At 35.1% G+C, this 14,698-nt stretch overlaps 1 protein-coding gene across 2 annotated transcripts in view; it reads right to left on the bottom strand.

The window, feature by feature from the left end:
• Positions 1-14,698, bottom strand: part of LOC117792195 (G protein-coupled receptor kinase 2) — a 61,937-nt gene that overhangs the window by 6,987 nt on the left and 40,252 nt on the right. The window contains exons 4-8 of one of the 2 annotated variants that reach the window (XM_034632229.1): positions 1,737-1,832; positions 1,547-1,667; positions 915-1,478; positions 427-532; positions 142-331 (exon numbers count right to left, since the gene is read on the bottom strand). In XM_034632229.1, coding sequence (XP_034488120.1) covers positions 142-331; positions 427-532; positions 915-1,478; positions 1,547-1,667; positions 1,737-1,832 — 1,077 coding nt within the window. Of the gene's footprint in view, positions 1-141; positions 332-426; positions 533-914; positions 1,500-1,546; positions 1,668-1,736; positions 1,833-14,698 lie in introns of both variants that reach the window. The other variant, XM_034632227.1, reaches the window with a different exon arrangement.

The following is a 14,698-nucleotide window of genomic DNA, read 5'->3' on the forward strand; positions in this document are numbered from 1 at the left end:
CTAGCTACTGGGTCTAACAGCAAATGGAGTCAAGTTAGAGGATGCTCTTGCTGCTAATCGAAAATTCTATTGTTGTTCCCCATACAATATGGAAGTACTCAATTCTCGTCGAGACCTGTACGCTAACAGGATAATACACACCATTCATTATGGTCAGCACGAGGCAGAGGGCATCCTTTGTCTCGTATGCGTAGGCCAGATTGACAACGAATGGTGAGTTGATTTTTTGCAGTATTTGCTTCTCGATGAGCACCATGGACTCCCCCTTTCGCTTCTTTATGCGCTTTTTCTCCAGCTTTTTGCACGCGTACATTTTACCAGTGGCTCGCACCTGACCAACAAAAGAGAGATAGTAGGCAGTTATTGCAAATGTGTGTGTGTGTGTGTGTCTGTGTGCGGTGTTATCCAATTGGGAAAAATATGTACCTGACAGGCGCAGACCTCACCGAAGCCTCCCTTGCCGAGCACTCGGTACATGCGAAACGTTTTGTATGTGATTGGTTGAGCCTCGAGCCATTTCCACTGCAAGTAACTGCAAAAGCAAGGAAATTGCAATTAATTAATGTGATTTGTATGACACCATTGAAGATATGTTTAATTTAAATTATATTAATCTTATTTTAAATGCTAAATATTTATAAAATTAATTCATTAATTAATTATTCAATTTTCGACCGATCGATTTTATTACAGCTCTATGATAAAGTACTCCTATTATAGTGTACATTTTTTAAAATGTTTGTTAAGGTCAAATATGATCAAATTGAATTTTGTGTTAAAGTATATTCAATTTAATATCAGAATGATTCTAATCAAGAATATATGTATTTTATGATGTCACGTCTGTTTTATATGTTATACATTTCGTGACTAAATAGTAAAATCCTCAAATAGTTAAATAAAGTTAGGCTCACCGATGAAAATACATTGAGTTCTCGAATTCGCGAAATGGTTCGCCGGCTAGGAATGCCTTCACTGCCTTCACACAATGGGCAAAGAGATCCTTGCCACCGCTGTTCAGTTTATTGCGCACTTGTGCAATGAGATCATCGTTGAGCACATCGAGTACCAGTTCATCAGAGCCCGATCCGGTGCCAGATGCTCCACCCTTTTCAGCATCCTGACTGTCCTCGCATTCAACGCCCTCGTCGCCCTCACCGCCGCCACCGTTCAACGTTGCATCATCGCCATTGTGATTGTGGGTGTCGTTTAGCTGAAGTTTCTTGTGATTACTGCTGCTGTTGATGTTCTTGCAGTTGTTGGCGGTGGTATTGTTGCAGTTTTCAGTCTCAGCTGTTTCAGTTGGATTGGCATTGCTGCTGTTCAGCAGCAGCTCCTCCCGCGTCTCCTGGTCCAGGGCATCGCTACCGTCGCCTTCGCCACCATTGCGCAACTCCAGCTGCGGTTCAATGTCCAAGAATCGCCGACCGATATCATGTCCAATGAATATACGATTCACAATGTACTCGATTTCATATCTGGAAATATTTAGCACATATCTTAGCTAATCAGTTAATCATCCATCTTTTTTATTCTGTTTACTTACTTCACCACCTGATCCAGAAAACAGATGTAGCGAAAGTAGACGGGCCTTTTGTTCTCACAGAACTGACGAAAGAGCTCACGACCAATGGGCTGTTGATCTATCACGTAGCCATAGCTTATGTCTGCAATCGGTTAATGATAGTTTTTGATAATTAACATGCTTTGGGTTTCGTGTCACTTCGTTTACTTACCTAATTTGTCTTTCAGGTGGATGCACTGCGATATGTGTGGAAATTGTAATATTTTGCGCCATTTTTTACTCTTTCCTTTGTTGCTGTCCGAACCACCTGAAAAAACAAGAAATAATAATAGATAATTAGATGGATTATTGTCACTTTAAAAGATATTTTGTTTTAAGTTAAGAACATATTGCAGATCAAGTAAAGGGTACAACAACTTAAGCCACTCTATATTATGCATATCAAATGTTCTCATTCAAAAAAGTAAATATTTATCCAAAATTTGATTCAAAACTATATTATCAACTCCTTGAAAATTACTTATAGTTCAATCAATCTTATAATGAAGTGAAGTACAGGGAATATTGACGTCAGTTGTTCTTTAATTTATACTCATAAAAATTCCTTACATTCAATCAACTTTAAAAGTACTCGATTACAATTTTTTAATGTCGTTTTTAAATATCTTTCGCGCAAAGTCTAGCTCAGAGTAAAACCAAATACAGAGTATATCAAGTTTAAACCTTTTCTTGATAATACCTAGAAAGGGTTCTCACTCTTTTTCATTACTGAAACGTACAAAATTACACTAAAGCTAATTGCTTACTAAATTAATAACACTTTAAGTCTTATTTGCCAATGAAATAATATTATTATTAAATATTCTAATAAGCTACCAATTATTGTCAATAAATGAATGAGTTCAATAACCGAAAGCAGTTCAATGAACGTTTTTAAATGTAATGAAATCCACAAATGACCCATAAAATCATTCAATTAAATACCAAATAATTGTATATTATTAGATAAAACTCAGACACGCCTCAAGTAAAATTTACTATGCAATTTACCAGAAGCCGGCAATTAGCTTGATGCAGACCGAGTTGAATGTTGGGCCATTTGACACTTGAGGTTGCACCTCCAGGTGACAAGAGGTTAAATGAGTGGACGGTGGTCAAACCACTTCCAGGCTTACAAGGTTGAATGCAGGTTTAACGTCAAGGTTTTTCATTTAAATTCAATGTGCAACATGCAATTAAATCATATTTGGAATACAATTATAATTGAGTATCTCATATCAATGTTCAAGGAATAACAGACAGGCAGAAATTCTTAATCCTTGTGTTAAATACTTGATCTGTCAATTGATTTAATTTTGTTTTGGAAAAAGAAAAGCTTCATTACACCGAGTAAATCACTAAATCAAGAGAGTTTTTGCAGTAACTGCTCTCGGCTATTGGCAATTGGTCGATACGTGTATTAGTAGAGCCATAAAATGTAACAGGAAAGTTAAGTTGATGGCAAGGACGCACAATGTTCGATGGCAGCAGCAAGGACATAAATGTCAAAAGCAGTCAAATCACACTCAATGATTTTGCTTTGCAAGTATGAGTGCGTGTGTGTGTGTGTGATTGGCAACAATGGTCAATGGGTGACAAGGCTGCAGGCTAAAAACAAAAACGATCAAAACTCAATTCGACAGCATTTCATTTGTGAGCTCTGAAAAGTATGCTACACATGCACATTCTCACACACAAATCTATATATATCTTTATATATACTACTTCTACATATAATTCACATTGCTTTCAACATACTGACCGACCGTCGTCCACTTTGCTGTGGCTGCGTGGGAGTCGGAGTGCCTCCAACCATGAAACCCATAGAAACTCATCATAGAACACATTATCAGTAGTGTGTACATTCTCAAATGTATACACTCATCCAAACACACACACACACACAATTTATATGCAATTAGAGATGAAATTTTAGCTACAGTTCATTACCAACCAAAACAATTATAATTATAAAATTATTATTAGAAATAATTTTAATTTTTCATTAATGCTAATACAAATGAAAAGAATATTAAAGTAAAAAAGCTAATAATTTAAATATAATTAATGCCTGCGATAATGCTATAATTGATAATATAATATATAATATAATATATTGATAAAAATCATTTAATATATAAAACATATTATATTATGAATATACATAAAATATTAATGAGGACAATGCACAATCTAATGCCAAAGTTTAAGGTTTAAATAAAGTACTAAAATAAGTTAATGAAATAACTAATTCAAATGAAAATTCTTAAGCTAATGAATGAATATAACGGTAAAGAAAATGCTAATGATAATAATGATAATGATATTGCGAATACTTAAATAAATTACATCGCTGTTGCTATTGCAGAAGCTAATCATTAAATTAATGCTGGAGCTATGGAGAAAGCTAATGGTAATTAATCAATAATCGTAATTCTAAAGATATCGTTAATAATACATTTGAAATAATAATTATATTAAGTTTTGCTACAACAAATTTATTTGAGCTTGCCTTCGATATTCGTTACTTATTCGTGCGTGACTTTTATTGCACATTCACATCACTTCTTGCAATAAAGCCGCTACACACACACACACTTAACCACAAATACACACACACAGACAGAGATACACAGATACAGATACATGTATTAACCATCAGCGAGCACTGGGTACTTGTTTCAGTTAACGAGCAACTGCTCATAAACTTTTGGGCGATTTAAAGTTGCTTGCTAAACTTTGCAGCTAAGCTGACAGACTGTGTGTGTGTGTGTGTGTGTGTGGTTGGCCAGAAGGGGGCGTGGCATTGCCTTGAGTGCGTGTGCGTTTAATTTAGTGCCAGTGCAATTATTTAAAATAAACTTGAGAAACTTGTAGATCGAGCTGGTCAGCAGGCGACAACAGCTGATGAGATGAAGGAAGCGAGGGTAGTTGCTTGGCTTTTGATTTGGATTTCATTTGAAGCTGACTTAACAGAAACGTCTTTGGCCAAAATGAAATTGCCAACAAAAAGTTTTAGCTAAGCTGAGACAGAGAGAGAGAGAGACAGAAAGAGAAGAAGCGATGAAAAAGTTTTTTTTAGCGTCAGAGACTGAAGGGGATATATCATTAAGAGAAACGCCAAAAAGTTTGATACATAACAATTAGCTGACACAGATAGAAGCAAAGCAGATATAAGATATGAGGGAATGTATTTTCCATTATGTGAAAAGCCGAAAAGTTTTTCTCAGCTCAAAAGCTGCCTCTGATGAATGATTTATAAGTTGAGTCAAATGGAAAACGTGTACTTGTAATTCCATGAATACAATGTGCATAGATGGAGTAAAGAAACGCGAGTTGTGAGTGCTTTAATATGCTCAGCGAAAATTCACATAGTTGCCCCATTGTGAGCTATTTTTATGACCTTATCGGATGGCGCTGTCAGTTCAACAGTCGAGTTGCAGTTGCCACTTACTACTTACTATTGCCACTAACTGCCAAGGGCAGAACACAAAGTTCAGACAGCTGCCGCTTTGATGGCCGCAGAATTTCACAAAAAAGAAATAATAAAAATAAAAGAAGTAAACTGGGTAAAGTTTTTTGCAATTATTTGAGAAAACGGGAAAAAAGCGCAACAGCGCCACATTCCAATGGGAAATTTTATACAAAACCAAAAAGTTGTGGCAACATTTTGACAACAACAATAAATTGTGGTATGCAAATGAAAATGGAAATATCATTTAAGTGGTAACAGTAGAACTTTAGCTGGTATACCGTGTTTCTATAATAAATGCGAGTGGTCATAAAAATGTATTAAAGAAGACACAAGGCTAATTTGTGGTTGATGGTTTCTCTAATTAAAACCAATCAATGGGAAAAATTGCGTCTGCTTCCGTTGGCCATTTGGACATAAGTACCGGACCATATACTTCTTTCTTCCCTTTTTATTTGTATGTGTGTCTGCATGTCAAGTGGCAACAAATGCAATTTGTCAACTGCGTCGTCGCCAGGCAGCTGCAATGGCCACAACGGCATCGGGCTAATTGAGTAGTCGTTCTGGCGGCGACAAAAACTAAAAGGATAATAGCAGCAACATACACAAGGACACAAGTACTCAATGGATACTCAGGATGAAGGCAACATTTTATTTATAGCTCAACAAGTTGTCACTGGATTAACGCTTGCTCAAGACAACCAACAATTGACGAACTCCCATAGATCATGAGCTTCTTGACCGGAGACTTAAGTTTTCACAAATTTATTGACGTGCATTAAAACTTTTTGGTCGACAAGTTTTGGGAGTCGCCAACCCGCAATTTGATCAATTTTTCCGCCGAGCGCCAAAAAGCATGTGACATAATTTATAAGTGTCAAATTGTTGCCAACTCGACGCAGTCTCCAACCACTTTTTTCTCTCTTTATGTCGTTTTTCAGTGAAAAAAAGATGAGGAGACCGGCGACCGAGTCAGGACAACAGTTAGCTTCAATAATTTATGGCCGGCTCGTTATTCAGACAGAGAAGACGCCAGCCCGAGGTTAAATGTGCGTTAATAAGCACAGACCCAAAGGCCAATGGCAGTCTTCAATTGACTCTGACTCTGGCTCTGATGGCTGCAAGTTGACGCCAAGTCACATGGCGTATACGCAATGTGCAAACTGTGATAAAGTTGCCGACACTTAAGGGAGTTGCCACTTCACTCTTTGTTCCCGAATAAAATAAAAAAAAAACATGCCAAGATAAGATATAAGGGCAGAAGAATCTAATTACAATGGCATATCAGATCAGGGAATAAGCAGAATAATTAAGCAAACAAAAAAAAAAGTTGAATGGAAAATAATAATATAACAAAAAATACGAAACTCAACGCATGTTTTCATTTCATTATAAAATATCTAGAAAATAAACAAAACTCTGATTTTACATGTCGGAGAAAAATTAATTTAATTGCCTTATTTCGCCTTATATATTTTGTGATTTTTTATATACCAAAATAATTGAAATGCGTAACTCCTTCAATTAAAGTTATTCTTTATTCTGGTTTTAAGTTTTCGATTTATATTGCTCTTGTGAAAATTCACGCCGCTTTCTTAGCCGTTAAAAACAACAAGTGACGTTTATTAAAACTTAACAACGAGTTAGCAAACTGTTGTATAAAATGAGAATGAGAATTGTTGACAATGAAAAGCAAATAAACGTCAGGGGAGTGACGCAAGGGGGAGGGGAGGAGGTTAGAAGGAGGGTCAGGGGCTCGGCACGAGGCATAGACGTCACGCAGTCCATTTACCTACAGCGACGTCGACATTATAATAATTGTTACTGTTAAAAATCCATAAAAAATGAAAATATCAATAAAAAGCCGTAAAAGTTACGCCACGAGCTATCGAAAAAAGTTGAACAAGTTGATTGGCAGTCGCAAAACGTTTCGAGAATGTGGCAACCCACCCATTTGGTTGGACTAAATGTAAATGTGAATTCTCATCGAATTCTGAGCGGACAGTAAACGAACCACGCCCACTCAATACAATGGTTTTTGCCCACTTTAAATGGCAGTTTCATTCACCAATCTCAACTGACACGTTAATTTCATGCGTGTATGCGAAAAGACCTCAATGTCAATGCTTTAAAAATTCATTTAGTCAACTGATAGGCTATTAAATAATTATATTATTTAATGTCTGTATATTGCGCATACGCCACGTGGTTGTCAGGCATCTCTATACAAAAGCAATTAATAGACAGCCAAGCCATAAAATGCAATTTATTACGGCAATACAACAGAATCCAGTGCGTAACCATGGCAATGTTAATGAATCTGAAGATGTGATGAGTTCTTTGCAGAAACAAATTAATTACCTTTAACGTATTATTGCACATAAAACAAATGCAGATTCAAACGAAAACAATTTCAAATTCTAATTGTTTTGCTGCGGCAATGTTTTATTAAAATTCCTTTCGCATTTACAAAAATCTAAAAAAAATGTTTGAGATATTGTTGCTTTAACAGAACAGTGTTGACGACTAGCAGTTACTCTTGAAATATTTGCATATTGCAATTTGCATATTTGTAGTTTGTAAACTCGTAATTAGAAAACAAAAACTAAAGAACAAAAATTTTAAAAATCATAGAATGGCGCCAAATAGTATCTAACTATTTGTTACTAAAATTAATGAACTAGATGTTACCAAATTTTTGTACTCTGAATGCTTCAATTACTTGAGTTTCCCAGTTTTTGCTTCCATAATTTCATTCTTATTTTGTTTTTATTAAATTTTATTGTAAGTTTTGTAGTCTTGGAAAAATATTAAAAATTCGACCAAGCAAAAGAATTTCAGATTCTCACTCTCAGTTGTCTGTATATGCAAATTGTAAAAGAGACAGCTATAGTAAAATTAGTTGGCCTGGCTATAAAACAACGGGATGTTGGCTTCCAGCCATTTACCATTTGCTTTGTTTTCTTCAAGCCTCATTTGCCTACGAGACACAATAATGGCGTCTCGTGTTGGTTTCATAATGATGACAAGCCAAAACTGATGAATGAAAAGTTCAACCGCAGCAGAGAAGGACACTTCAACTGATGTCTGTTAGACTGGAAAAACTTTACACAATAAAGTTCAGAGTTGGCCAGAAGCAATTGTGATGAAAAGCGAATGCAAAGTCATTTATAACTACATGTATTTTTATCTTTTTTCTATACAGACTGTAATGTTGTTCAACAGCTTCTATCGAGTGTGTAAACAAGTTCTGATAAACAATAATATTTACGATAGAGCTACCTGTGTGCAATCCTTCCGAAAAGCATTTCTGTAAGCAATTGGAGTAGAATTTGTGATGCTACTTATTGTTGTTATCCCCCTTTGATGTCTAAAGTTGTAAGCCGACTAAAAAGCGTTTTAAAGCAATTCCTTTCATTGAGTTTTTCTTTTGTGGGCAAATTTGTTTTGCTTTTGGCCAATAAATGTGCGTTAAGTGGTTAAAAGCAAGTGTCGGCTTTTATATGGCACTGGCACTGGTTGTCGTAAAACTCACAATAAACTAAACGTAAACATGGCTGGGACAACACTGCGTATGCGTTATGGCTCCCATGTGCGCTACCTGTGAACGTTGCTTGCTCGCTTTAACGACAGCTAAAACCAAATCCGAGTTTAGGACCCTGGATATTTGAGACCAGTATGAAAAAAAATATTGATGAAAACGAAATACGCTACCAGAAAAAGTTTGTACTTGTATACCTTATGGTAGTGTCTAAATAACCTTTAAGCATGCGCCAACTCGTGCTCAGTGAAGTGATTACATTGGCCAGAGCCATGTTCAACATGTGCCGCATTTAATTAAGCCAACTACAGACACTGTACGAGCACATTCTAAATAGGTATTGACACACAACTGAATCGCTTGGCGCACAGGGCTGTAAACATCATTATGCCTTTATCCGCCATAAGTCCGAATTCAAATCAGAGAACAAAATATTGCGTAGATACGAGCCAGTCGTCTCAGTTTTCTACGCCGTAGATGAAATCTTACTTCCAAATAATTCCACACTTGGCTGAACAACCAGCAAGAATTAGTTGTAAATTATAATATAATAACATATATTTTATATTATGTACTGCCATATAGGGCTCTCTAACAACTATAATATCAAATTGAACTTTAGTTTTTCATTATTCAACACATTAATTGCACATACTTTCATTACTTTTGGTTTTAAATTACTTTTCTTATCTTCATGATGCGATTATATTTAAAAAATACTCTGTGGAATTTGGTCGAAAAGCGAATTTACAACTATTTTCATCATTTTTTGTTGTTCCTTCTATTAAAATAATAGTACGGAAAAAATTGACAGCAACGTCAAAAGAATTACATTTTTATCCAAAACCAAATTATATGGTTAATAATGATAAAATTGTTTTACATTTCGCTTTTATCATATTGAAAAACATTGAATATACTTATTTGAGCATCTCTCATAACTGTCATTTTATTCCGTTCATCATAATTAATCATTTATGCAAAACTTTTAATTAAAATTTTTTATATTATTTTCTTTCCACTTTTGTTTGCGTTGTTTTTTTCTTTTTCTATCTTCATGATGCTCTTATTATTAAAATTTTTTAAAGTCTCCTGACAGTTTTCTTTTAGATCCCTGCTGCATTTCATCCAAACTAATCGCTTTCCGACGTTCTGGTAGATTAGCAGCCATCACTTAATTTCCCATCCTTAATGCCAGCACACCTACGACTAAACTTTGTCTTATTTTATCCGTCGTTTAACTGGGAAAAAAACTAAGAGGCGAAAAAAACTTGCAGTTAGTAGCATAACTTTGAAGTTTTTAATTTATTCAATTAGTATTATAAGCGCGTTGCATTCGCACCATCCTCACTTAAATGGCCCTCGCCCAAAGGCGTGCCACGCCCACAGTGGCGTTACGTATATTGCAACATTCAAGTGCATTTCACATTATAATTTTTAGCTGTTTTTCTTGTCGTTGCTGTTGTCGTTTGCTCTTCTTCTTATTATAAAAATTGCACAAGCGCGGATAAAAAAGTGAAAAGCAACTCATTTTCCACTCAGGAAAATTGTCGCTGCATGCTAGAAAAAGAAGGGAAAAGTCGACAACGACTTGAGACTCTGCCGCTTATATACACACATGTGTATATAGGAGTGTGTATATATTTATATGTATATAAGGCTATATAAGTATATGAGCTGATGCTTAAACTGCGCGCAAAGCGGGAAAACTGTGCCTTTTTTCATGTGGCAGCCATTGTGTTTGACAGTATTGAAAGACAGCTTCTGTTCATGAGAGAGTCATACAGTTACACACACACACACACACATTCATATTCGAGTGTGGCACAACCGCATTTAACTGTAGTTTAAATTGTTAAATTAAATTTACTGCTGATTTCTGCAATTATTCTGACGAACATTTTGCCACTGCAGTTAAAATATTGAAATTGTTGCCTTTCCTTCTACCAATATTGCCTTCATTTTCTGTAGCTTGCAAACGTTTGGCAAGTATTTCATTATATATTTTTTTCCTTTTTTTTTGGCAGTAGAAGTTTTTCAATTTCCTGCGAAACGACAAATAGTTTCATAAATTGTATTGCGAGCAGCGACTGAGGCAAAGAATCTGCCAGCTGCAGTTGCCAAACTTTATAAGTAAATCAGGTGTAACGAGTGTGCGTGTGCTTGTATTAATTTAACGACATTTCTGGCACAATTACTTGCAACTGCCGAACTGCCTGATAAGCATTGTTAGCAATGGCCAAGAGCTTGCAACTAACGAGTTGCAACTAAAATATGTAAAGTGCTGTTAAGTATTGTATTGTCGATATATGTGAATATGATAACGACTATTTTTACTTTGATTGGTCAGTAAATCATCTGATAAGCGACTTATCACTTGCCATTTTTCGAACCACATCGAACAGATTTCAGTTGAAACAGCGAAAAAGAATGCGAAAAGAAAAAGCAATCACAAGTCTCCGTGGTCACCATCTCTATCAACTGCGTAGCCAAAGAATTTCCCTTTTTTTCTACTCTCTTTCAATCCATTTCATTTTTCTTTTTTTTTTTTTTGCTGTTTTGCAGCTGGATTTTACAAATGTTTTTCCCATCTCGGCTTTGATTGCGGAAAAGGAAATTATAGCTAGCGTCCAGTTGCCGACCAACTTTAATGCTTCTTCAGCGATAATATTTCGATACCCTTACTTTTAGAAATAAGCAAAAAGGGTCTGATATGCTTTGTTATTCAACATATGTGCATATAAAACATATTGGAACTCGTAAGTAAGATAATTAATATTTATTTTTATAAATTTGATTCCATTTTTTTGTTCGGTTACCTTTTGCCCCTATCTACATGGTATTTTGTAGTCAATAACTTTTTGATTATTACATTTTATAATGGCTTTTTTGCAACTTAAACTGTCGAGCGCTTTGCTCCTCGAACTACTAATAATAACCAAAGCTGCAATTTATTACCTCAATTATGCGAAGCACTTCTCATTTTGTTGATTTTGCTTGGGTTAATATTGATTTTAGCCAGCCGCTGAAGAAGCCAGTTCAATTGCTTTGACTGGCAATTGGCCAACAAGTAGAAGAAATAATAAGACCACCCTTTGGCGTATTATTATTATACATTTTACTCTTAAATTGATGAGTTAAATTGGAAGATTTTGACTGCTATCAGGGGAAGTAAATAAGTAAGTAGCCAAAATGAGCATCAGCTGACCAGGCCAACACATTTGACTGCAGCAACAGCTCAATGATGTGGCAAATAAGGAACTTTTAATAAACGCAAATGTCTGACAGCAAAACAACAAAGCCACCCTCGGAAAATGATGCGAAGGCGTGAACATGAAAAATTATTATGCGAGTTGCCTGTCAAAAACAGGGAAAACGAAAAGCCTTCGATGCTGTGAACATAAAATTTAGAGCCAATCCAAAAACAAAAAAAATAAATAAAAAAAGGAAAAAAATGAGAATAACCGACTATGGGATACCCAATTTAAATACATATTATTGCATATATGAAATATAAATATAAAATATAAAAAATATATATACATTTAGACGTTCGAGTTGGTTAATTTAAAACAGGCATAAATATCATTATATACATCGGATCTTAATTAATATAACAAATTAACGTACACCCTCAAAAAGAGCAATCTATCTTTGAAATTGTATCAGAAAATCAAAATAAACGAGATTAATGTTAGGCAAATAAGGAGTTCAAATAAATAAATGTTTTCGCACTGTGACGTTTAGCTCCCTTTTTTTTGTATTTTGCTTGTCGTACTTTGATTAATCATACGCCGCGTGTGACGCAAAAAAAAGATAGAAGGAAGCAGAAAAAAAAGAAAACACGAAACAGAATTCAATGTAATTTAGGCTGTGTTTTTTGGTGTCAGCGACATGTTGCCATGGAGGTGCTGCTTTGCCATTTGACCTTTTAGCAAGGCTCTAAGGAATATGGCCAAAAAAAAGTGTGGAATTCTGTAGCTAGGAGCCAAAAGGAGCAACAGGAAGCACATCAAAGGCAGACCCAAAACTCGGTATGACTCTTGTTTCAAAATTTGAGATGTTTTTTTTTTTTTTTAAAGCTCAATGTAGTTGCTGCTACGTTTGTTGTTGTTAATTTAACGTTGTTCGTATGTGCCACAGAGGCAGAAAGGTTTTGACACGATGCTATAACAGGAACAACAATACAAACAACAATGAATAAAACAATGAAAACAACAACAGCAACTGGATCACATATTTTTGGCATGGCAAAACTTTGAAATGCAAATTACATCAAAGATGTTGCACGTTTCTCTCGCTCTCACTCACTCACTCGTGCTCCAACACACTCACTCTCTTTCTCTCTATCTTTCTCTCTCGTCATTTTGCATTTTCTTGTGACCAACAAGAAATCGAAAATTTACAAGCAAAATCAAGTAAGAACGCTCTAGTTAAGTGTGGTCGACTTGGAGCTGCCTAAATCTAATATATTTTTATGTAAAGCTTTTATAACAGTTATTATATTGTTTTTAGGGAATCAAATTGAAACCAATATGGGTTTCACTACGCCCCGAAGAAATTTTTTCTGTAAAATGGAAAATTTTTTTAATGAGATTAATGGTTATTATTACCCGAATATGTTGTATTGTATAAAAGATAAATCTTTTATTTTAATTTTCAATGAAAAAGACTCTTAAAATAGGACTTATTTAAAAACAAATATATATATATCACAAATATCACATGCCCCATTTTGTCGGATACATAGATGTGCACAAAATAATGACATACTTGCCTCCAAATTGGGCACCGGGTATAAAAAGCATAGACAGAAGTTTGAAAAAAAAAGAAACAAAAACGATAACGAAAACGTATAAGTTAAACGCTTCAGTTCGGCACATGGCGCGTGTCTCGCATTTCAACATCGCGTCCAAGTGCAGTTTGTAAATAATTTGAATAATTTTGCCGAGCGCCGAGAGTTTGGAACGTGCAGCTCGTGTTGTGATTTGATATTCTACCGAATAGCGAGCTGAATATTTTTGGTTTCAGCCAACGCACTTGCAACTTGCAACTTGCAACCGACTGTCAGCTTAGAGTTGGTCCGACTGAAAGCTGTATGCGATGCAAAATGTATTGCAACCAAAACTGGCAGCTGGGAAGCCTTTTAACATTGCAGCTGTCAAAGCATTTGTCAAAATGTTGCATATTTCAATTTAAAAATAAAGTAAAAAATAAATTCGAATATATACTGAAATGTTTTCCTTGTGGAATGCAGTTGTTGTACTTTCATACACACACACACACACTCGCACACCCTAGTCAACTTGACAGCTCATGTTGGCCAACTAGTTTTCCATCTAATTGCTACTGGCTTTTGTTTGAATAGTATTACGTTGCATAGAAAAATGTTCAACATCAAAATGTTATGTGCAAAAAAATTAAAAGAAAAAAAAAACGAAAAAAGATGCAGCAGACTTGTTAACAATCTTTTTGTCGGCACTGTTACGACTGCATGTTAAAGTGTTAGACTCTGTTTAATATTGACTTTCTGCTGTTAGCAATTTGATCAATGGCAAACACTCTGCAAATGTATTTTGCTTTAAGCCATCTTATACACTGACTGCATTATGACTCTTTAACCAGACTCAATAAATTGGCTTCGCATAGGAAAGTTTGAGAGTTCGTTTAATTACCAAATGATCGACGTATCCAGTTTAGAACTAGTTTCAGTACCACATCTCTTTCGCGGTAACTGCTTTCTGTTTAACTTTCCACTGATTTCCATTATGACAAGCAATTTCATATTTTTTATGACTTATATCCTACATCTTGAACAACAATTTACCACATTTTGAAATAACAAGCCTAGCATGATTAATTTTAATTAATCTATATAAAATATAAAGTAACATTTGCTAATCGATAATCTCAAAGAAACAAAGAGTTACTTTATTATAGATTACTTTATTAATTCATGCAGGTGCATAATTTTGGGTAATAAAAGAGATAACAATAAATGACAAAAAAAATATGATAGCAGTTGAAAAGATAATAAAATTAATTGAAGTAACAATTATTCTCAATCTAAGGCAATTTGGCAATGGTCATTCAGTCATATAAATGACAAAATAAAAATACG

The sequence above is a fragment of the Drosophila innubila genome, assembly GCF_004354385.1.
Source record: "Drosophila innubila isolate TH190305 chromosome 3R unlocalized genomic scaffold, UK_Dinn_1.0 2_E_3R, whole genome shotgun sequence".
NCBI lineage: Eukaryota > Metazoa > Arthropoda > Insecta > Diptera > Drosophilidae > Drosophila > Drosophila innubila.